Consider the following 25,637-nt stretch of genomic DNA (forward strand, 5'->3'; position numbering starts at 1 on the left):
GTGGCAGTAGTGCATCAGCCACATCACCGACAGCAGGCTTCACACCTTTGATGGTCATGCCCTGCTCCTGTGAAATAACCACACAGAATGCCCACCGAGAATTTATAACAGCAGGAAGGGTAGGTGAGTAGGAAAACTGGAAAAGCAGCATTGCCCTGGCCCCCTTCTGTGATCCTGCATGGTAGCCTACCTTTGGGAACTGTAGCAGTTACAATGTGCCATAGATGGGAAAAAAACAACAAAAGATTATGTGGAAGGTAAGCAGTGTGGGTTGACCATATATGTAAGGTTCAGTTGTACTTCCCTCTTCCAAAACACTTAATGTGTCAAAGCTTCTAAGGACCCGTGGTGTCTTCCTGATAACCCACTAATATGCATCTCTTCTGCCTTGATTCTTTTTAAAAGTGCACGGAGAATACAAAATATTAGAGGATACAAAAAACTAGAGCAGTGCAAGGGAATGCTTAAGATGAAATTAATTTTGTGTTATAAGTAGTTCAACAAATTTACCCCACGTTTTTTAATTGCCTGTCCCCTGTTCAGTCTTATTTCCTCAACTTAGTTCCTATCGTACTTTATCCCTTCTTGATATAGCAGCAGTTTTTCATTCCCATCTGTGTTGACTCACTGCCCTCATCCAGCCCACCAGTTACTTTCCCCCCCAGTACAGTGTCTTAGATTTTACGGTCAATTTCAAAGCTCTGTGTAGTATGGTTATCCTCCTACGTCTATGTTCTCATTTCCTGTGACAACCCCCTCATACTCCCTTTGCTCCTCCTAAACTTCAATACAGTCTATTGATGCGGTTAGCCAAAAAATATCTCTTCCAAATACAGCATCCTCCCTCACTAATGTTGACATATCCTTATTATCCTTGCTTCTTAACATCCCTTGAGAAACCAACATTGGTAAGCATCACGTTACCTAGACGTTTTCAGGTTTCAACAATTTTTTTTTCCCCTAATGGCATTTATCTTTGACAGTGTATAAGGACAGTGAATAGCAGCTTGTAAGTAGGTTTTCAAAATTTTGGGTGGTCTGTATTTATAAAGACAAAAATAATTCACTTACTTTTGGAAACAGATCCCTACTTTAATTTGCTCATGTTCAGAAATTTTGACTTAAGCTTTAGGATATCTTAGGTAAACGGGTTTGTGGCTCTTTATTCATCAACTGGAGAGCTGCTTAATTTTCTATTTTTTCATACATACACTACCTTGGCATTAGCAAAATTTGAGTGTCTTCAAATAAAGAGGAGGAGGATTTCTAGTATATGCTGTATCTGGGAGCACAAATTTGAATGATAGACTAAGATTGAATTCCAAAAATGTTCCTTTTGATTTTTAAAAAACACAAAATAAAGAGCACTCTAAAAAAAAGTGTTTTGCCTCTTTTGGGAAAACTTTTTAATAATACTACATAGGGCAGCAACATTTATACTGCTAACTACTTAATGTACTAAATGAATTTTGCTTCCAAATCCTTGCTATTGCAAATTAGCTATGAGACATTCTAAACAAAATGTGTTAAATGGATTATTTTATGATTTATGAAAAATTTGACAACCAGATCATGCTATAAGTAATTTCATCTTAAATTTTATACATCTATTCTCAGCTGACTATCTAAATTCAACTATCTGGAGAGCTGATGGGTCTTTGATTTTTTTTTAATATTTCTGAGTGGAAATTTGTAAAGCAGCATGTACAGAATTATATCCATTCCTTAGACATAGTTTTCCTAATGTGCCATTTCATTATCTGCAGTAATTTTATAATTATTTGACAATTAAATATCAATATCAATTACTTGGTAATCACTTGGTCAGTTATTCAAAATATGTACAGTAATTTCAAAGACTATATGAGAACAGTAAGCAGCAAGTATTTTTCTGGTCTTTATGACCAATTTTTTTAGAGCACTATTATGAAAATAAACAAATAATACTTCAACCCTTGAAAGAGATAAAGAAATTGAGAACTGTAACAAAACTGTAAATGATTCTATAAAATTAAGCCAGACTCAAAAATCAAGACATTAAATGTATAACCAGCTATGATTTCATTGAAGTGATTGTTGCCTCTAAACCTACCACCCACCCACCATTTATATGATCACTGATGGTCAAGCAGAAATCGGGACTTGAAACAAGTCAGTATTAAATCAACACAAGATAATTAGTTATGGCACTTGAGATGTAGCTTGTATATAGAGTAATAGCCATTTCTTTATTCAGTATTACTGGATTCTTTAATGATGAAAATAGTATTAGAAATGACCTAATTGCTCAGGATTTACTACCCCACAATACGCCCACTGCCTTTTTCATTATATTTTCCACTCTTCAGTTAACATCTTGAGCTCTTTCCACTCTCCACTTTCTTCCATTTATCCTTGTTATTTAGCTTTGTAGCTAGAGTTCAGCTCAAGTAACTCAAGAATGGAAAATAAATGAAACATGTACAGTGTTCTCTACTCTTTCAAGAGCTTCTCCTTGCCTCTATGTGTGCTGTACATAACAGTAGCATGGATAATTAGAATGATGATAAAATAATATTAAATGAAGCAGCATAAAGCAAAACTACAAGGAAAACTGAAAAGTTATCCATAGATAGATTTTTTTAAAGCATTTTTCTTCTACCACTATGGGACAAGCTATGCTCAGTCTTGTTCTCAATAGTATTAGGAAGAAAAATAAAAGGAAAGGGCAGAAATTAAAATGAGAAACTTTAGTTACTCTCATAATTTAAAAAAAAAGTATTCTCTTTTCTTAACTGACAAAATATATGTTTTGGTTTCTGTATACCCAGTATCATGGTTAAGAAATATTTAAAAATATATAGTAATAGGTTGTACATATATTTATATGTAATATAACATTGTCAGATACATAGAATATATGCAAATGTGTATGTATGTACATATGTGTATGCATATTTATAAGTATATATGGATATGTAGATATAATCAGTAGTCCAACATAACTTTCTTATATCTGCATATTTCCTTCCAATTTATCCATTTGCATACATATTTTTTTAGGAGCTTTCAGACTATAAAGTGTATTACCCACCATCACTGATCAAATTTAAACTTGGGAAAATATTGACAGCTTTTTTAAAATTCAACTGTGCTTAAACAATTAGAAAACATAATTAGAAACACAATATTGCTTAACTTTTCTATTATTCCCTTATCAGTCCATTGTTTACGTTGGGCCATTTTTCTAAGTATGCCACAAATATATCATGCTCATTCTTGCTTCAGCTTATTTAAACCATCTCTTCAATTTAATGTGTGTAATACAAAGTGTGTAGGAATATATTTCACAACTTAAAGTAATGAATTTTTTACCACTCTCCATTTTTATGTGTTAATATTCTCCCCACATCTAAAATTTTAAATTTCTTAATGGTGGAGATTAAAATATATTTTAAGAAGAGTAAATGGCCATGAATAAGCTGAATATGTTCTAAATCAAGATTTCAACCACCTCTTAAAATAATATATAATAAAAGTTTATTATGATTTCTCTAATTGAAAATATCATTTTGAACGACATAAATGCCCAATCATATGGTCATTTTAAATGTAGAGTATAATTTTCAACATCAAACATTCTAATTAATAAACCAAACAAAAATGCTTAATTTATTTCAGATTATATAAGTATAATTGTTTATTTGATAACAAAGAAGGCTTGCTCTTTAGCTGGAAACTGACTACAACCAGTGAGAGAGATTCACTTAAAAGTAATACAAGTGTTTACTATCATAGATTAGAAATAATGATCCAAAAGTCAACTTAACATCTGATGTGGACTGTCTCTGTGGTCATGTCTGAAAGCAAAAGAAACCAGTAGCTGGGTGCTTCTCTAAGGACTGCTGCGCCTGTTTTTGCATTAGTTAGCCAGTCTTAAAATTCAACTCTTAAAGATTCTGGATAATTAATTCAGGTATTAATATTTGGAACAGTTAATTTTTTCTAAATAAAACAGAGACATTGTTAAAAGCAGTGCATATATAGGTCAATATACTTACATAAGAAAGAGTGAATAGCTATGGAAATTTATGATACTAAGGCAATTAGAGTTTCAAATCACTTTGAAGTTCCCATTAACTTCTATGGTTAACCATGATTAATTGCTAACCCTTATAGTACTTTCATCATGAGATATGACAGCATGACCACAGCCCTTCTGGGAACTTTGTTATTTGAAGTAAATATAAAAAAATGGGGACTCTTAGATGATAAATGCAATGTAGTTTTGGTGATTGAGTAAGTTACAATAATTTGTAGGGGCTGCAAACTCAAACGCCTACTGTGACTATACAGGTGGCATTAAAAGATGAAGAAGGTAACACAAAAGAAAAGAGAGCAATGGAAACATTTAATTGTCCCATGAGAATTCCTAAGTCCCATAAAAAGGCATTCAAATTCAAGATTTCAAAACCTTGTGTCAACTAAATAAAGCATGTCTCTGGGCCAGAGTTCATCCATGTGCTGTCAAATTGACTTAGATAATAAAATATAGAGGCCCTGTTTTTTTTAAAGCACATGACCTGCATGACCATTGTATAAAATATTAAAAAAAGAGAAAAGCAATATAAGTAGAAAAATACCCAAATAATATAAGCTAGAGACTTAGTATTTTAATGTTATTTCTTTTTTTTCCATGCATCTTATATAGTTGTTGCTTTATTGCTTCCAAAGTCATTTAATAGAGGTATTAATTCAATGTATTACAACATTTAACATAAACATCTATTATAAAACTTGCATCATAATCAATTATGTAGATATGCCATAATTTCCACTTCCCTTTCATTGGCATTTAAATATTTTATCAGTTCTCTAAATACCATGTTGAACCTCTTCTTGCTTTAATTTTTTTCTTATTCTTTTTCTTTTTCATTTGTGCATATCCAAAAGTAAAATAATAAAGTAAAAGTATATGGACATTTTTAAGGATTTAATTCCAAAATCATTCTCTAAAATTTATATCCTCACCTAGAGTTCACAGGATTATCTCTTTCCTACAATACCTTTGCAAAATAATAATTATTTGTTAAATCTTCCCTAATTTGGTAAAAGAAATTCATATATTTATATCATATGATTGTGACAGCACTTGAATGACAAGTCTTTGCTAAAACAAAGCTTAGTATAAATAAAATATCAATTCTTTTGGCTTCATTACTTCCCAGATGGTATGTATGAAAAAATCTTGAAATGTAAAGGAACCATATGAGTAGATGCTAATACTTCTTGCAGTACATATGCTCCTTTCTATTAACATATTTACATTTAGGTTGATAAAATTTCCCAATCAGGTCTCATCATAGATGTGGCAAACACATTTATAAAAAGAAGTGGTAAAAAGTAATAGTTGTCCTTTCACAATTTAGGATAGAAGAACACTGATGTTTTATGGAATTATAGGATCACAAATATAAAGTAACTGTTTGAACGTAGAAGACTTAAAATGCATATGGAATGATAAAGTGAATTGTTCCACTATTTTATTTTTTGTGGACCATTAATTTGCTCTTTGATTGAACTTAGTCTGCCAGGTCTCACTGGGGCAAAGCCTTGCAGAGTAAATTGTTCATGTTCTGGAATTTCTCACTCTAGCCAAGATAGAATTTTCCCTTTCATTGTTACACACCTTGGGAGTTAACAAACATTCATAGCTGAATAATTATACCATGACAGGTATGTTATATCTGCATAAACTCAAATTAAGCTCCTATTAAAAACATAATCTGCCTGAAGTCTGAACACATATGCTTTCTGTTTTCCTTGGTTTATACCATTAATTTTAATGATGACAAAAAGCAGATGAATTATGTCACTGATGTTTGAGGAACCCAGATAAATTCAGGTCCCTTAAATTTAGAGGGCAAATCCTATTTAATCCAGCTGCAAGGACTGTGTATTGTTACTAGGAGGGTAGGGAATAAGGTGATGCTAACTTTTCACAAACATGGTAACAAAATAATTTTATGTATTTTTCTGCAGAATGTGGTTAGAAATATGTTAATTCACTTACTTGTCCTTACTTTATTAATAATAAAATGTGAGGACTCTATTGAATAAATCCAGTGATAACTGTCATTGGCAATTCACTTAAGATTCATTCAAGGCCTAAAATATGCATGAACTGCATGGAACTCAAAGTTAATTGATATTATGTATAAAACAACATTTTATGTACAATGGTATTAATAAAGTAACAGGATTGTGCAAATGAAATACAATAAAAAAATAGGTTTTATAATCTCTCCATTTACTGGTTCCAGGCACTGGTTACCTGGCTCTGCTGTGTATAAGCTGTGTGGCCTTAGGCAAGACATTTTATCTCTCTCTTATGTTACTTCATTTGCAAAATTAGGATTATCATACTATGTATTTCAAGGAGTATTGTAATGATAAAAAAGTTAACAAATTATAAAACACTTAGGAGACTGTGTTTGGCTAATGGTTGCTTAATAGATGTGATCTATTAATTACAGAAAATGAGTTAACATGCTATCATAGGGAAGTTAGACCATTCAGAGTATACTTATGATAATGAACTAAATTCTTATATGGTTTAAGTATGTTTTCCTATTCTAACACACGTTATATCTCATTTAAGCCTTGAGACAAATCTGTGGATTATTTTCATTTCAGAAATAAGAATACTGACACTTAAAAGAGATTTTAAAACTTGTTTTAGAATATACAAACAATAATGGTACAATGGGTCATAGGAGCTAGATTTCATAATCTATAAACAATAATATTTTAACACATCTGCCTTAAAGGTCAAATAACAGGAAAATTCTGCATCATAGAAAAGCCGTATAATCTTTGGAGACCAATTTCAGTAGTAAGATTTCCACTATACTAAAATAACACTTGAGCAGACTATAGGAATTGAAATCGGTGAGGCCAGGGGCCAACCATCCCTATCTAGGTTCAATCTGTAGAAAAATTTAATGAGAATGTTATCTTCCCTGATGATTTTATACCTCCTTCTGTTTGGACCCTAAGAATTCCTTAGGAACAGAAATTATATTCAATAAAAAGGTTTGCATAGATGTAAGTAGAGATTGGTCATATGAGTAAATGAGTATTAAATTGTATTATATATAGCAAGAATATCTTTATTATTTAATTTGATAAGAGACATTTGTGAAGACAGTTATATAGTTAGCTTTGTAGCTTTTCATATTTTTTAAAAAACAGTGACAATTATTGAGTAATAATTATAATTATTGATTTTAAATATTTTAACATCAAATGACTACATTTTTAATTCAAAACCGAAAGTTATAGTTACTGTACATCTAAAACTACTCAAAGCTATGAAAAGAAGATATTGTTGCTATATTCAGACTAAAAATCTTTACAGGTATATGCCTTTTCCTTGAACTTATCTTTCACTTAGGTTCTTTTACAATTAATAGTCATATATTGTTTCAATGTTTTGATGATTTTGTTGCAGAGAAAGTTAAAATTCTAATGCAATATGGTTAAGTCATAGTTAAATCTAAGGCAGGACTAATACATTATAATCAAGGCAGAAAATTATACTTGTGTTATTCACATAGCATTACTTTTTAAAATTTTCAGCATGCAGTGACAGAGACCAGGCTACATTTCTTTTCTATCTTCTTGCGATGTATATTGTTAAATAACTCTTTCTGACAGACTAATTTTTATGAAGTTCATTATTTATAATTGCTCTTATATTCTTTTGAAGGGCCAAGGACTCATAATAGCTCTCAATTTTAAAATAACTGTGGAAAATAAGGAGATTTCTTACAGGCCAGAAAACCAAATTTGAATGATTAGAAGAGCAGAGGCATTGGGGCTGAAGTTCAAAAGCTGAATTTATAAAAATAAATGAATTCCAAGTAACAGTATGTAGAGAATGAAAAGGAAAATGGGTTTTAAAAGTCTGGATAATCCCCATATTACGTTCAAGGAAGGGGACAAAGAACAACAGAAGCAAACATCCAAGATCAGCATGATAGGATGATGGAATCACACCGTGTTAGAAACAGAAAAGTCTTTGTTAAAGAACTAATTGGGAAACACTTACCATGACTACATAAAGTCAATGAACCCTAAAGAATGCTTCTAAAACATATGTTTTATGTTTCATTGAGGAAAGTTTTCTTGAGCAAAGCATCACTAGCTTTGCTGGAATATCAAAGGAGATTCTGATGCAACAGAAGCTAAGAAATGTGAGCTACAAAGAAGCTAGAGGGCTTGACGAAGTCACAACATAGTTGTGTCATGCATGACAAGACCTCCCTCCCGCCCTAGGCCAAGGTGATAGTTCTTTCCCGGCCACCAGGCTCCTGAGTCTCTAACCCGTCCTGTACATCACTGTCAGACTCATCATAATGCTGCACCTCTTTGATGCTATTGTTTTCCAAGAGAAACTGTCACCATGTCACTGACACCTTCTGAATATAGACTAAAGTGCTTATTCTGGCACAGAAAACTTTCCACAGTTTGATACCAAATTTATTTTTCCCTGTTATCTCTCATATATGTATATATTTTTCATTGTCTAAACTCAACTTTATATTATTTATCAAATATGAATTATATTTATTTTAAAGAGATTTTCTTCCTGCCATTTCCTCTAGATAGAGTAATCTGCCTCCTGCTTCCCTCTGCCTTCTCTCTCTGAGTTCCCTGGCCGATTGAACCTGGAGCCAGTACACACACACACACACACACACACACACACACACACACACTCACACACATACACACACACTCACAAATACACTTATCTCCCACCAAGTGTATCTTTCAAGGAATAAGTCGAATGAAGCCTTTCTTCATATGCTGAAACAGAAAATAATTTATCCCCATTTTTAACTCCTGTGTTTCTAGTTTCTGTTTCACAGTTGATCTCACATAATTGCCTGATAAATCCGCATTTATATAGTGTTTACAAAACATGGATTTGGAAAGAGGGAGTTCTGTTATAAAATTCTTACTCCATCACTTATAAGCTTTATGACTTTGAGTATTACCTGCAAAAAATCTCAGCTTCTCATCTGTAAAGCTGGCATAAAAATGGTAGGGTTGTTTGAAAAGTAAGTGAAATAATATACATGAAGCCTCAGGACATTTGTTTGCACTTACTGTGTGTTCAATGTTAAGTGAATAGATACCAAATACTTTCTAAATATTGTAATGTCTTATGTATGTAATTTATTATTGTTATATAATTTTTGTTATAATTTGTACACTTCTTGAGTTAAATAATCACACATTTCACTTTCATATCCCAAACATAATTCTTATGTAGCCACAACTCAATATTTATTTACTGAATCAATTAATATTTATGTTAGTGTTTCAGGATATTTATATAAATTACAAAGTTCCTAAAATAAATATAAGAAAATAAGAAATTATGTATTTTCATAAGTAGGAAATTACATTTGGCAAGCCCAAACACCATCTCCAGTTTGCTGTTCTACTTCCCTACATCCTAGAGATACTTGGAAAAATTACTCTTGAGTACAAAGTAGGTAAAATAGTTATACGGGAATGATCAATATACAGGAGAGAGATTACAATTTCAGAAAGGTCTTTGAAATTCTATCAAGGAATATTCTCATTAACTTTACTGTTAGTGAAGATGGCTCTATTGAGAACAGTCGTATTTATTAATAAGCTTAATAGTAATAATAATAAGTGAAGACTCAACAGAGGATTAAAGATGCGATATGAGAGATGAGATGAGAACTCCTCCCAAAACCACATGTAATACAAAAATATAGTTAATACAACTAATGGTAAAAGCAACAGGAAAGAAGGCTCACCAGACTGCATACACCTGGAAAACAGAGCAAACCTCATGAAACAGGAGTGTGTATCAATGATACCTTTATAAAAATAATAATAATAATAATAATAATAATAATAATAATAATAATAATAAGTGAAGACTTACAAGGCCCAGTGAAAATTAAAGAGGAATAGAGATGTGAAAACAAAGGGACTACTAGATTATATTCTTTTTTTGTTAGGTTTTATTTTTTATCTTTTACAATTAATAAGAGTAAACTCATATTTGAAGTATATAACAAGTATCAATAATAGATTCATAGTAGTAACACATAATACATTAAAAAGGTAAAGAGTATTATCACACTTCCTAAAACTCACTTTATAACTTGGGTTAATTTGCTCCACAGTTATGTTCATATCTATGTCATATCCTTAAATTATTACTTCTTACACAGGGGGACCATCAGGTGAGAAATTGGGGATCAACAGAGGTGAGGCTTAGAACCTCACCGCCCCTGTTTTGAGAGAAATATTCTGCATCCATGGATGTTTTGTTGCCCTTATCTAGCTTGGATTAATACTTAGTCTATAGGCACAGACCTGATCATCTACATTTACTCTCTTACAGCACTAAATTATGTTTTCTACCTTTATCTTGCATCTACCTACCACTTCAGCATTTTATTAAAAATAATAATAATAAGGGAGAAATGTGGAAATGTGGGATTCACATATAAATCAAGTATAAAAATCAAACAAATAATCATATTTGACCTGATTGTTTATAGTTCATGATGCGTGATCAAAACTGAAAGTTTCTGTGATATGACTGCCCTTGTACTGTTCACCATGTAAGAACTTATTCACTATGTAAGAACTTGTTCACCAAGTAAGAATCTGTTTGTTATGCTTCAGAAGATTGGAGACTGTTGAGAATTAGGCTTGGGGTTGATTAATGATTGTGCATTGAGTCCCCTATACAGAATTTTATTGTTGTTAACAACCATTTGATCAATAAATATGAGAGATGCCCTCTCAAAAAAAAGAAAAACACACACACACACACACACAAAAAAAATTATTACTTCTTAGGCACCGGGGCTATGTCCTTTCTATTCCTTGTGTATTGTTTTTCTGTAGAGCTTCTTCCACTCAGTCACATAGGCACTCATTCTTTCATTGGGCTTTAACTCAGTGCAAAGTTCTATTTTTGTATTTAAAAGAAATACAGTATATAAGATTTTTTTCCCACACTTAAAAATCATTTACTAGGAAATAAAAAGAATACATGCCTCACTGAATATCAAAGTTGAAGGTAACAAATGACACAAGGAAGGTATGAGTAGATTGCTATAAAAGTTCCAGGGAGAAAACATTTTTCTGCTGGGGAAAATCAATGAACATTTAATGAACTGGGGATCCTAACTTAAACTGTAATTAATGGGTAAAATTTTTACCTGCATAGATTAGGAAAAAATGATTCATATGGAATAAGAATGATGTACAAGAAAATATGGGACATGTATTTATTCACCTGCATTGCCATTAAATGTTACTTAGTGTTACTTAGTATTAATACCCTAGTTAATAAAAAAATCAGGAACTCTTTTTAGTATAACCCCTCCCTATAGATTTCATAGACTTTTTCTACAATGACTGTAGTCTGATGACAAGTTTTCTCTCCCTGTGGACTATCTGACTTCTGATTCTACTCTTTGCTTCTGAGGGAATAGGATCCAGGACCTAGAGCTGTGTTGTTCAGTAGAACTTCCGTGACAATGGAAATGTTTGCATCTATGCAGTATTATATTCACAAGCCTCATGAGACTGTTGAGCACTTGAAATGTAGCTAGTGTAACTGAGTAGTGGGATTTTTAATTTTAATTAATTAAATAGTTGCATGTGGCTCATGGCTATAGTATTGCACAGCTTAGATCTGGAGTCTCTTTTTTAGGAAAAGTAAATTCCAGATGAATTTGATCCACAAAAGAATCTCCTTTGGGCAAAATACAGTATGCCACAGTATTTCCTGTGAGTTCCTATTACATCCCTCTTTGCTGAAGTCAGTAGTTTTACCCAATATAATCATTGCCTGTGTACTATTGTTAATTAGGCAGTGCACAAAGGAAAATAATAAATTGAATCTGCAGGAAACTCTGAAGACTTCTCCTAGGAAGTGACTTTTTAATTTATTCTTAAAGGAAAGGAAGTTCATCTTGGGGTTGAGGGCTAAAGGTGGATTGGGGGAGGATGAAGAAGTGTCAGGCAGAGATGAGAAAAAGCACGAGTTGATCAGGAAATAGTTGATAATTCAGTATAACTTGCAAACAAGGTGTCTTTTGTGAAAGGCAGGAGAGACGAAAGAGGAATTTCAGAAAATATAATAATATATGTTTTTAAATGCTGTCCAAGTATTGGTTTTGATGTAATTTTATGTAGTTCCCAACCCCAATGGCCATTCTATCGCACATACATAGGGTTTTCTTTTCTTTTTCTTTTCCTTTCCTTTCCTTTATTTTTTCTTTATTACAAACATTTATGTTTTAATCATTAAAGGAAATAACTAATATTGCAACTTTGTGACCTAAATTTATTACTTGGACAAGATTGAGATTTAGGAAATTTATTGCCATGATGTCACCAATGGTTTGTAATTTATAAGACTTTGGATTAGACATTAGCACAGTTATTATTTCCTCTAATGCCTTACCTCACCACAGTCTAATAACATTCAGGAAATCCAAAAGACAAAGGGGAAAGAATGGTCTTGAAAGCTAGAAATAGTTGCTGAAAACTGATGCAATCATGTAATAAAATATGGCACAATAACTTATACGATATGCTCAGAATGTCTGCTAAAGCAATTAGAAGCCATGCAGCCAGGCGTTTGTTCAGGTATTACTAAAAATGAAAACTGTTTCAGCCCAAATAAGACATATAACAATGCAATTTAATTGTATATATTGGTCTTAGGATTTTTGGTCTTGTTGCTTGCATATCTGATCTATTTAACACTCTTAAAACAAAATCATTGAGTAGCAATCAGATTTCAAAAGGTCTTCCAAGTACAGCTGCATAGTTGTCTCTGTGATATGTTATATATTGACAGCATAGGATGTTATTATACAATTAACAGAGTTCTTTTAGAATAATTATATTAACACAGAGTTCTCTTACAATAGATTATTATCTTCACAACTCTCATAGATCTTGCCCATAGATAACAAAAATAGCAATACTGGCATCTCTTTATATCAGTCACATTAAATTTATCAGACATATTGAAAGGGTGACCTTTTTTAATTGAGAATTTTTATACATACAATATAAAATGATATTTTTCAGGAAAGCTTTTGAACTAGACTCTGGTCTAACAATTTTAGTGAATTTGGGGAGTCCAAAGCATTTGCATGTATTTTAAACATATGTCCTAATTTCCACTGATGAAAAATGTAGGCAGGCATTTCCACTCTGGCATAAAAGATATCTGTCAGTATAGGAAATAATAATTTTATTGTGGCAAAATAAACAATGGAAAAGAAAATTAATATTTCTGAGGGTATACTAAGTAATGTTTTATGTACATTATTATAATAAATATTCACATCAACTCCATGAGATTTTTTTATCCTCCTTTTACAGATGAGGAATCTAAATTTCCAAAGAGTTTAGGGATTGTCTGAGACCTAGAGTTACTACAAGGCAGAACCTGGGATAATACCCAGTTCTGTCTGATTTCAACACCCTTGAACCCTATTACTATGTGTAATGGCTATGAATTTTACACTATGAACATTTGTATCTGAGCAATGTCTTTTACTGCCCTATTCAGAAATCAAATTGTTTTTATTCCAGGCCCCCATCTCACTAGGTTGGAAAGAAAATTCAATGTTTTGACTTTTGGTGGAGTTATATATAAGAATATAGAAGAATTACATGGTAGATAATAGAGAAATCTGGGTATGAGTTACATTTAAGGGTAAAAGGAGGAAAAGAAAAAGAGGCCAGCTTTGAATACATTTCCTGACACCATGACGAAGGATAGTTTTCATCCTCTCTTGAACCATAACTGACATACTTAACCTCCCTTTCTATGAAGTCTAATCCTTTACCTTGTAAATCAAATATTAAACACAAGGTTGGAAGTACTTCTCATCTACTTTGGCATGTCTTCTTAACTTGGACACATGATCCTAGACATCAAATGTCTCCCACTTTGAGGGATAGCTCTTATATCTTTGTCAGTATCAGTATTGTAAAGTCTTGTGAGAACAAGAAATTTATTACACTTTTTCAAATGATATTTTCAACCACACCACCACTTCTCCCTGCTACTTCCTCTAACCTCTGAGAAATAAACATATATACAAACTTTAATAATATTTTCCATGATTTGTGGCAATAGAGTGTATGTTTTTACTGAGCATATTTCTTTTGGATTATTTCTTAATTTTTATCAAAGTGCATCTAAATATTTCTAAAGAGGTTCTTGTACGCTTTTGCTTAGCATGTGTCAAGTTTCATATTCTTATTTTATTATTCATGTGCATCTGATAAATTTGTATTGGTAAACAAGTTTATAATTTGGTCACATAATGCTCTTTAAGTAACATTTCTTTCAAATTATGTTAGGACAGATTACAATAATTGTAACAATGTGTTAAATTTTTATATTCTTTTGTTATGGTGATAACATGGACAGTATTAATGTAATGAAAATAAATTGTGCTTGTTTTTTTATTTTGCTGCATTAAAATTGCTTTATTTAAATTCTTTAGTCTTCACAATAAATATGTGAGGTTAAATGTCCTCATTGGCATTGACTTTTGGGGTATCTGAAGTCCAAAGATATTAATTGGCAACCAAAGAAACTAATAATTGGTCCAACTGGACCTGAATCCTGCCTTTCTCACTATAACTTAGCACAATTCTGAGAAACCCCGTAAGTTATTGCACATTGTAAAGTTTAGAACTCAGATAATGAACCATGATTGCTAGGCAAAAGCTGATTATCAAATACAGAATCCGTGTGAGGAAAGAACAGAATCAGTAATTCTCAGTCACAGCAGTAAAAATGGAGAACACTTACTTGGTCTGCTTCCTCTTGTACTCTTCCTCCCTAACGCAAATGAGTTTTAAGAGTCAGAATTTGAAACTCTGCCACTAGCTCCATCAGAAATATTAAATGTTAAAGTGATCCTTATTGGCCATAAAATGAATGCCATTTACTCTTCTAAGAAGATAGAAACTACTTTTATGTGAATAGTAGAGAGATTGCCAAAAATGCTGTTTTATTTCAGTCTGTAGACAAGTTAATGTGCTCCTGGAAAAACCATATATATTCTGATCTAATTAATTCCCAGAGCACTGGGTTCTGAAAAGAGCACTCAGAAATACTCCCAGTTCACTCCGCTGTCACACGGAAGTTTCAGTAGCTAGACGCATTGTGGGGACAGGGTCTCAGGCTTGAGTCACACCTAGGAAGGCTTTTGTTGCAGTGCTTCCGGGCATTCTTTCTCTCTGGGACTTGTGCATGTTTCTGTATGTAATCACACTTTCACTCCAGTTTCTGAGTATGTGAGCCTCAACTGACTAGGCCTCCCTGAGATAAAAATGTGTCACCCCTGTGCTTGTTCTTCTAATGACACCACCTCCAGCCACACCTACCCTAACATACAGTTTAATGTTTTAAAGTCAGAAAAATTGATAAGGATAGTTTCAGGTACCTTCCACTTTCCAGCATGAATAGAAGCACGTAGGCAGGAAAGTTACAGAAATGACAGAGTGGGGAAGGTGACTGCTATGGCTATTTAGCATTTCCTTCTGGAAAGTACATATAGAAAAATAAGATAGTGGATCATATTTTAAACATCTGATATAGTAGATTGCTACTTTTTTCTACTATGTGAAAGCAGTAAAAGAGTCAATTTATTCAAATTTAAAATTCTTTCCTTTAGGAGCCAGGAGGGTAGCTCTTGGCATTACCCATGTGATCAAATGATCCTCCACTCGTCTCATGACATCTTTTTGTTCTTAGAGTCCGTAAATATGTTATTACCTGCAACATTCCCAATGCTTCTAAAAATGACCTAATTAATTTGATATTTGGCTGGTAATAGCTAGCTTTCAATCTTTTCGAGTTATTTGCCTCCTCGGAAGTTTACACAAATAATAATAACCCTTGGTGGTAGGCATGAATACTCAGCTTCTCTCTGATTGACTAGCATGTTAAAATACTTCTTGTTACAAATAAATTAAATCCTTCTTTTTCTTTTCTGCAGGACAACATTTTTAAGCTGGAAGACTCACATTTTGAAAATGGCCGTGGGAAGAGTCCCTATGACCCTAAACTGCTGACAGCATCTCTTTTAATAGGTGTGTTATCAGTAATCGGCTAAAGAGTGAATTTTCTACAGAGAATAAAATAACCAGATGGCACGTTCCTCCTTATATACCAAGATTTCCTATTATTAATCATAAACTATTTTAGGAGGATGTGAGTTGAGATACCTTCAAATGTTTTGAAATGAAGAAACTAAATGCTGCTTTAATTATTGCACTATCTAGTCTATGCTCCTTTTTAATCAAAATGGTTTAATAATCGTTAAAATTAACTAATCAAACACTAAACATCCCCACTAAAAATTTAATTTTTTTATGTATAAGAAAATAGTTTCAGTTTTCATTTCATGAAAGAAGTGTTTCAAGGGAGAATTTTGACAAGTCAGAAGGAAAGAATGAGATTCAGTCTATCTTGTTATAATCATAGTTCCAAGATTTGTCTTACTCTCCCCATTTGAACACTTTCATCAGCACAGTCAGTTTTAATAGTGGTTCAGTTGGCAAAGACCCCATTGTGTTACCTTGAGTCAATAAAGGCCTCTGTATTTATCTTTTTTGACTTTAGGTCTTATTCTCTTTTTAAAATCAAACAAAACATTTTATATATTTCCTCTACCTTTTTCTTTAGCCATCATTGTTCCTAGTTGTCTTCTTCTTTTCCTTCAGTATGTACATGGGCAGGTAGAGGGGGTTGAATGCTTAGTCACAGTCCAAACTGATAGAAGCAGAAAAATAGAAGTAGGCAGAGGGAAAAACTGTAGTCTATATTGAAAGATAAATGATTCTTTGCACATGCTTTTAACTAAGCACATGCTTCTGGACTGGAGTTTAATATAAACACAAACAAAAAGTGATACATCATTTACTTTCTTTTTCTTTTTTACTTCTGAGCATAACAACCACATAACACAAAACAGATTCTGTGTCATTACTCTGTTCCTGAATGTATTTTTCTATATAATAATGCAGAAACTCTATAAATTTCTGCTTCCTCTTTCTTTTTTTTCCTTTTCTAAAATATAGGAAGTAATTATTTCATAATACACCAAAAATAATAGTAAAACTATTCAAGGATAAAATTTCTAATTGAATTTTTAATAATAAATCTAAATTTTTAAAAACTAGATTATAATTTGATGTCATAAGTTTACAAAGTTTTGCCAGTCTTTCTTTTAAAGAGAAAACTTTTTTTACTGAAAAAGTGAAACTCTAGTCAAATCGACTACAGATTATAAAGATATATTTTTTCTAGTATTCTCTAGTGTTTACTTTATCACTGTTTCACTGATTCCTATTCTATGAAGAATAAAACCATTACAACATGAATTATCTCCTCTTTTGCTTTTCAAATGTAGACAATTTCAGTCCACTTGATCCATTTATGCAGCATTTCAACAAAAGTGGAAAACCTGAAAGAATGCAGCAAATGCAGCACACTTATAGTTTTCTGTTCACAGATAGTCTGGTGATACATGTGGATGACTTCCTTCAGTGCACAGGCAGAAATGTGAAAGTTGTCTTAAACAAAAGGGAGGAGTCCTACCTTGCTCTAACTTGCAGGCTATACTTTTTTAAATTGCATACTGAAAAAAAAAAGATATCTATTCCTCAAAAAGCTGTATGTAAAATTGTACCTTAAGCAGCTTTAATTTGTGGTATGTTTTTCAGTAGGGACTTGCTTGATTATTTATTTTAATATTCCATTGAGAAAGGCTGATGACAAGTAAGTATTACATAGTTCATATGGTATGCAACCACACAAAGTCCGCAAAGAGTACGAGACGCCACAGTTTTTGGTATTATATTAGAACTTTTCTAAAAAAAGCTGTATAGGTTTATGCAAAGGAAACAAGAACGAGGGAAGTTCTGTGAGTAAAGGAGAGGATATATGGTTTAAAAAGAACAGTAGGCATTTCAGAGTAGCAGCTTTTAAATGAAAGTCCAGACCTAACCTACCCAATATGGTAAAATAGTTCAGTAACTTTCAGAGGTATTTAGTGCTTATTGACAAGGGAGATTATTGAAACCCACAAATTAATTTCTGAGGCACTTGAATAGTGAGATACATAAAAATGAACAGACCATATTAGACCTGGTAAAATCCCTCAAAATATCTGCAACACCATTTGAAATCAAGAGCTGTGACCCTGATATTTGCTTCTTTTATAGCTATGCTGCACATTCTTGGTCTCATGATTCATTTAATTCCCTTTGTTGGGTTTTTCTTGGCGTTTTCTCTTGTACTGCTTTAAAGAGAATACTAACTTAAGGCATTTTCAACAAATATTTCCTAGAGTACTTCCCAAACTTTTACATACAAGAGTAACAACTGTCTCTGAAATATACAGATAGTATATAGAATATTAGAGGATGGCTATTGGAAAAGTCTGCCTACCCAAAATATTTTGAATATATTTTCATTTTAGGACATAAGGGAAATTTTCAAGGTGGTTCTGGATTGCTTTCTTCCCAATACTGAGAAATAAATTTCATGTTTGGCTCAAACCACCTGTAAACTGGCTGAATGGATCTTGACAGCAGAGAGCTTTTTATATTGCCAATGCCCTTATTAACAGTTCAACCAGTAATAAGCTTTAAAACCAGTTCAGAAAATGTAGTTTATGAAATTTGTCAAGTTTTACTATAAATTCTTATAACTTCTTTCCAAAATACCATGGGTTTTTAGGCTAATGGCCACAGAAAATAAGAATTCTCTCCCAAGCAATGCATAGCTACTGAATTAAGTACCCAAATCCTATATGTCCTAAGTTTTTCAAATCATTTTTAAAATCTCCCTTAATAAAAATCATTTTGTTAGTGTGCAATTGCTCCAGTATTTATTTTTTATATATTTTTGTATTTCATCCATCTGTAAATATTTTTATGACTTTGCTGAAGTATTCTGCATTAAAAAGGGCAATTGCTCTCCTGCTTGGAATACATACTGGTGTGAACAACACAAAAGAATAAAACCATGTGTTTTCTGTACTAAGCAAAAATTATCTTCCATTTTCATGACATAAAAGGAATAGTCAACTTGAAAGCAGTTTTATTTCCTCATTGAAGTCTTCTCCAGGCATTGCAATGCTAATAATTTAGAAATATTCCATAAGGAAGAGAGATTATTGGGATCTAGCTCAAGGGTCTGGGACTGTTGGCTACAGTTTATTTCCCCAGGCTTTAATTCTGCCTTGCCTTAGGAAAGAACATAATTTGACACCAGAATACACTCTCACATGGTGTTGGAGCAAATGAGGTACTCCCTAAATTAATTAACTATAATTGAGAGAATTATTTGAAGTTCCCAGATCCTCAGTTTATTTGTATATAAATGGCAAGGCTGTGCTAATTCCGCTAGTTTGTTGTGAGAACTAAGTAATAGCATATTACATTTGCATGCCAATGTATTTCTAGAATATCTATGAAAGTAGAAATAAAAAAAGCAACAGTGGTTGTACAGAGGCTGGAAGACAGATTTGGTACCTTATAAATTGTATATTTTAAATTTTGTACATGTGTACATATTAATTACTTAAAAATTTTAGTTTTAAAAGGACCTAACATAAGTAACAAAGCCAGCATATTATATTGTATTGATATAGAGAGGGTGCTCAATAAATATAAAAATGTAAACTTATTCTGACATTGTTCCAATCTCAAGAAATGGATTGAATTCATGCCGTGTGTGGTGTATATGTGTGTGTATGAGAAAGAAAGAAAGAGATTTTTTTCTCTCTGTTTCTAATTACTCTACTACTCTGGGAGTGGAATTTACTTAAGGTGTTAACAGCATAGTGGCTTGATCTTTAGGTTTGTTTGAGTTTTGCTCACATCCATGTCACACTTTACACCTGTGTTAGTAATACTGTGATTTCATAAGGAAATGTTCTTTTCACCTTCTGTTTCTCCTTACCACACCCTTCTCAGGAATTGTAATCCAATACATATTAACTGATCTAAGCCACATTTTTCCTTGATTTTGAGCTGTGAACAAAAAATCCAGAGTACATGTGAACTTTTGTTAACACATGCTGCTCGGGTATCTCTACCATGTGGAAATTCTCAACTTTTTGTTTATCTCAGTAAAGAATGCTTTCCTTACGAGACAGTTAAGAAAAAATGGCAGTGTACTCAAAAGCAGCTTTCGTATGTGACAATTTCTAGATTGTTAGTTATATCTGTCAGCTGTAATTTATCTTAGTTTGATGTATTATTTTGAGACATCAGTCTGCCTATATGGTATTCTTTCCAAAGAGACTTAAAAACTGTTGGACAGAGTATCCACAGCCACTTTTTGGTGGGTATAACAATTCCTTGAACATATTATTCTACTGTCAATAATAAAATTGGACAAATGTCTTATTTTCTCTCATGAGTAACTTAGTATATATGGAACCCCAAAGGTGTGTATCTTAACTATGTGAATTTAAATTGTATGTATTTGAGTCATTGTAGGATAACATTTACCTGATAATACACTACTTCAGATTTTCAAGTTCTTATATTTAGAGTCAGAAAACTGGAATTTTATACTTTGCCCAAGAATCAACATACAATTTGATAACTTCACAACTGACTTAAAAATTACAAATGGTATTTTACAAGAAGGCTTTTTGATAAATGTATTTATTCTCCAAAAATAAGCCAACAGTAGTATAGTAAATTTCTTACATTCAGATATCGTTAGGTCATTTCAGATAACCACAGAATGTAAGAAGTCTTTAATACATGATGGAAGTGCACAAGTATATGAAATAAAACATTCTCTTTGTTGATATTATGTATCTAAGTGAAAATGTAAGAATAGAATATTTTATACCTACAGATTTGGGTCAAATAAATATGTCATCCAATTTCTGGAGCAGTTATCACTGGTAAGAATCCTGTAGACATCTAAGCAGAAAATCTGCTCTAAGTCCTGATGTAAAGGAATAGATACTGATGTTGAGCATTGACAATATGAGAATATACACTTCATGGCCACCTAATCATCTGGTTCCCTCCAGCTCACAGAAATAACACTGACTCTAAAAATAATATTTGGGTGGGAAGTAATTTCCTATGACTGGAGACAACTGGTGCCTAAATTGCAACCTTCTTCTGTTTTCTAAGTTGATTCTTTAATTTTCTGTTAGTAGTAAATTAAGTCAATAACTCTACTACTGAAGAACTCTCTACTTTCTCTGAATGAACTACCTATCTGTTTTTAAAAGAGAAACAAAATCAGTCATTCTGCCTTTGCCTTCCTCATGCGGGAGTGGATAAAAAAAGTGTAAATTATGCTACAACTAAACAAATGAGTAAGAGAAACATACTTATCTATCTTCAAATAACAGTTTCTTTGGTTGCTATTTTTGTAATTAAAACTCTTGAAAATAGTTTACGTATAATAGCAACCATAAATATGGATGTTACATTAAAGGAAACTAAATGAAAAAATTAATGTCATTCATTACTTTTCCATTTCTAATCACATCTATTGAGCATGGCCTTTCTGACTACACTCTAATATGAAATTGTTCAGTTTCCACTTCCTGCCTATTGTTTTCCCCTTTTTGGATTTTTATCATCTACCATGTGGTTGAGCAGGTAATCAAGTTCAACTAATAATTCAATACTTTTGATTTTTCAAGATAAAGAGACACACAGTATCGAATGACAGGTGTTACAACATGAAAATATTTAAAATTGACATGAACATTTTAGGCTGCTTTCACAACACATTTTGAGCTAACACCCTCTTATTCACACTGATCAAGAAAAACAATCCACCTGAAGTTTAAAAATTCATCATATTTGTCAATTATTTGTAAGAAGATGAAATTTGAACCTTAATAATATTGTTGTAGTGCTTATATATATATAGGTTAATTAGGGAGGCAATAGGAATTTAAATACTTCAGAGTACCTTTGAAATGAATAGATAGCGTATTCGTAGCAGTTTTGGGCTTTTAGAAACAGGTTATTTATTTACCTTGTGGGCAGATAATGTAACATTGAATTGTATTATGGGGAGAGCAGGTTTGATTTGAACTTCTATTTAATTAAGTGATGAGAACACAAGATGCCTTGTATCCCAAAGAAACTGTAAGACTACAGTTTAGGATGTTGTGTGAGTACCATTCATTTAGCTAGTGGTTTGTACTTAATATATTGTCAAACCTTCATTTGTATTTGTCTTGATTCACAACAATCCAAAATAACTGATCAGTATTTACATACTCCTTAAGGTAAGGTGTATTTCTATTAAGCCTTTAACGTCACCCCTTGGGGTTCTTAGTGCCGCTCCCTGTGTGGGAGGCTTGCCACAGCCTGGTGCACCACAAACACCTCAGAGGACCACAGGGTCTACCCAAGGAATCAGTTTGGGTTGAACCATGGAGAATGGCTATTTTTATTACAAAGCCCTATTTGCAAGTGAGAATTAATGTTGTAAAGAACCAGATCAGTGAGATTAAGAAGACTTTCCCAAAGGCATTTTTAACTGAAAATAGACCAAGTTTTCAATGTACCCAGTAAATCCTGAAATTCTTTGGGAATGACAGTATTAAACAAATGTTTAATTTATCTATGCCTCCTCACTTTTTTCATGTTTTCCACACCAGTGAATTGAGAGACACTAATTTATCCAAATGATCAACCAGATCCTTGTTTTACCATCATCATGGTAGATTATTTGGAGAAAATTTTGTATTTTTATGTTGTTTTGCTTATAATTCCCTAAAAGTGAGCAGGCAATAATGTGTTTTCTGGATGAAATAATATGAAGCACTTTGTGTTTAAGGAAAGAAAATGAAATTTTTGCAACCTTCAGCTTATTGAAAGGTGGTTATGGTTTAGTGCATGAGGTCTGGGATTAAACAGCCATGAGTTTGAACCTTCACCTTGACTTATCGAGTCACTAGCCGAGCAACCATGGATTTCTTGAACTGTAAAACAGGGATAACATTTACATCACGGGGCTATTGACTGAACTACGCGAAATAATTTGCAGGTGTCAAGCCAGTACCTGACTGCCCAGCAAGCACAGAATGGTATTTCAGCAAATATTACCATCTCTTTCTCCTCCCTTTTTTCTTTTCCTTTTCATTCTAACCTGCTGGTTGTGATCCCTCCATTATCAAACTCTGACCTAGAGTTAATTCAGCTTAAGTAGGAATGAGTCAAAACAACAGAATCTTGAGCTGTAGTGATTATTACCTGTGTTTGTCAAAATCTCCTCCTCTTTCAACACATTCCTTTTACATCTGACACTATGTAGTGAACTTATTTTTGGGCTGTAGGAAAGATTACCTCAAGTTAGAACATTTCTCCCACTTGGTATGTTAAAAAATAAAAAGCAAGAAAAAATTTGGTTAAGAGAAATAGCTGTCCTTCCTAAATTTTAGCCAAATCTCACTAATTCTGGTCCCATTAAAAAGGAAATACATTAGAAACAATTTTCATTAAAATAAAAACTTTAAGCAAGATATTACATTGAAACCTCACCCTAATATTTAAGTATCTTAGAACCACAGTACATTTACACCTATAAAACAATGTGATAAATATAGCTTGCATTTTGTATTTTAAGTTTGTCTCTGGTCATAGTGGAAAGAATGAAATTTTATGTTTAAGTAATGTCCACTGAATCATATTTTACTCAGTTTTTCAAAGTTAGTACTAAATGAGTAGTAAGATACTTAATCAGTGAATGACCACTTTATAAAATACTCCCTTCAACAAAAACATAGGATAAAAATATGTAACTTCGCGTAATGGTGCAAAAAGCATTTGTTTTCTTTTTAGCATAGTCTTGACCTGAAACATGTATTTTGTCGGCTTTATTTTTCTTGCCTTAATTGGATTAAAGTATATATGTGTCTGGTTTTATTTTGTCACAACACAGATGGAGAATTGTACTCTGGAACAGCAGCTGATTTTATGGGGCGAGACTTTGCTATCTTCCGAACTCTTGGGCATCACCACCCAATAAGGACAGAGCAGCATGATTCCAGGTGGCTCAATGGTAGGTGGTGCATGCAAGAACACAAGCATGTTATGCAACTTTCCTTGTAAATACAAACAGTAGGACTTAAGACTTAGTGCACAGTTAAACTCATGATGGTGACATCATGACTGTGGGTGTGAGAAAGTGGAGCAAAAGGGAAAAGAGAGATTAAAAATTCAGGAAAATATTTTCTTTGTTGCCAAAATGGAAATTTCTCAGTTGTTAACTATGGAAAGAAATAGATCTGGCTGGAGCTATGGAAAGGAGGCAGTGGAAAAAGATAACATGACTTACCAATCTTGTCTTACAGGGATACCACTACATACCTCATTTTGTAGGATTTTCTTTCCCTCCACACCTCTCCTATTTCCTAGAGAGCATCATATAAGTTATTGAACTTTTAAGAAAGTTGTAGTGCTAATAACATTACATTGGAACTGTTTCAAATTTCAAAGCACTTTCTATATCATTTCATTTGATTCTGCTTTAATTTTCCTAATATCCTCTCCTATTTTATTGGTAAGGAAATTAGGGTAATATTTTGTCTAAAATTACATCTAACCCAGTAGTAGAGGATTTGGAACAAGAATCCACTTTCCTGAACTTTAGGCACTAGATTCACTGTTTGATCAAATAGATATATTTTTACTCCCTTTCTCTCAGCATATAAATAAATTTACTATCAGAGAAAATGTACAAAATTTATTATGCCTAAAACAAATAAACAGTATTTTCATTTAGATTTTGAACCAAGTAACCCTTACATATTCTTCTATATGTAGATTTTTAAAAATTACACATTCATCAAAGATTTTTATAATGGCCCTTACAGTATTATCACGGTTGTTTTTTATTATTAAATAATTTTCTCTGCCTTAAATCTTATAAAATAAAGCTGCCCAGGCACCAATCTCTCATCCATTAGCTTTTTCCTGGTTTTATATGCCTCACTAATAAGGATGAAGTTCATGGCTTACAGTCCATCTATATTCTCAGTAAGATGGTTGAGTATCTCATTCTTTGAACCTCTGCCACACTTTCTCTTCCTGCCCTTCTGGGTGTATCCAAAATTCATGTTGTCACCTCTGTCTTTCATTGGTTTGTTAGAAAAAAATCACAGTTCTGCTTCTGAATCTCACTAAAACTTCAGGAGACCATAAATTGTGATCATGTGTTACATTCTTTAAAGGGACTACTCAAAACATGAAACATACCTCAAATCACCTCAATCAGTTTCTCTTCCTTCCTGCAGCATTTCTGATCATCCTTTTATTTTTCATGTAATAATGAGAATGGTATGCCTCTTACCTTCTATGTTTGACCCTTCTGCTTTTGTTCTCAGTTGTATTGATGTTCTTCATAAGTTTACCCAAGTTGCATTTCTTTTGCTTTCTTTATCTCTTTTTTTAACACTGATTGCTTCTTCTGACCTGAAAACTCGCTCATCTACCCTAACCAAACTCTTCTTTTAATCATGGTTTGCCAAAGAGTCCCT

At 32.7% G+C, this 25,637-nt stretch overlaps 1 protein-coding gene across 6 annotated transcripts in view; it reads left to right on the forward strand.

The window, feature by feature from the left end:
* SEMA3A (semaphorin 3A) overlaps positions 1–25,637 on the forward strand; it is a 442,921-nt gene that overhangs the window by 341,179 nt on the left and 76,105 nt on the right. For all 6 annotated transcript variants that reach the window (XM_073238902.1, XM_073238903.1, XM_073238901.1 and 3 more), the window contains 2 exons: positions 16,092–16,185; positions 24,041–24,160. In XM_073238902.1, the coding sequence (XP_073095003.1) occupies positions 16,092–16,185; positions 24,041–24,160 (214 nt within the window). The remainder of the gene's footprint in view (positions 1–16,091; positions 16,186–24,040; positions 24,161–25,637) is intronic.

Source organism: Manis javanica, chromosome 6 (assembly GCF_040802235.1).
Source record: "Manis javanica isolate MJ-LG chromosome 6, MJ_LKY, whole genome shotgun sequence".
NCBI lineage: Eukaryota > Metazoa > Chordata > Mammalia > Pholidota > Manidae > Manis > Manis javanica.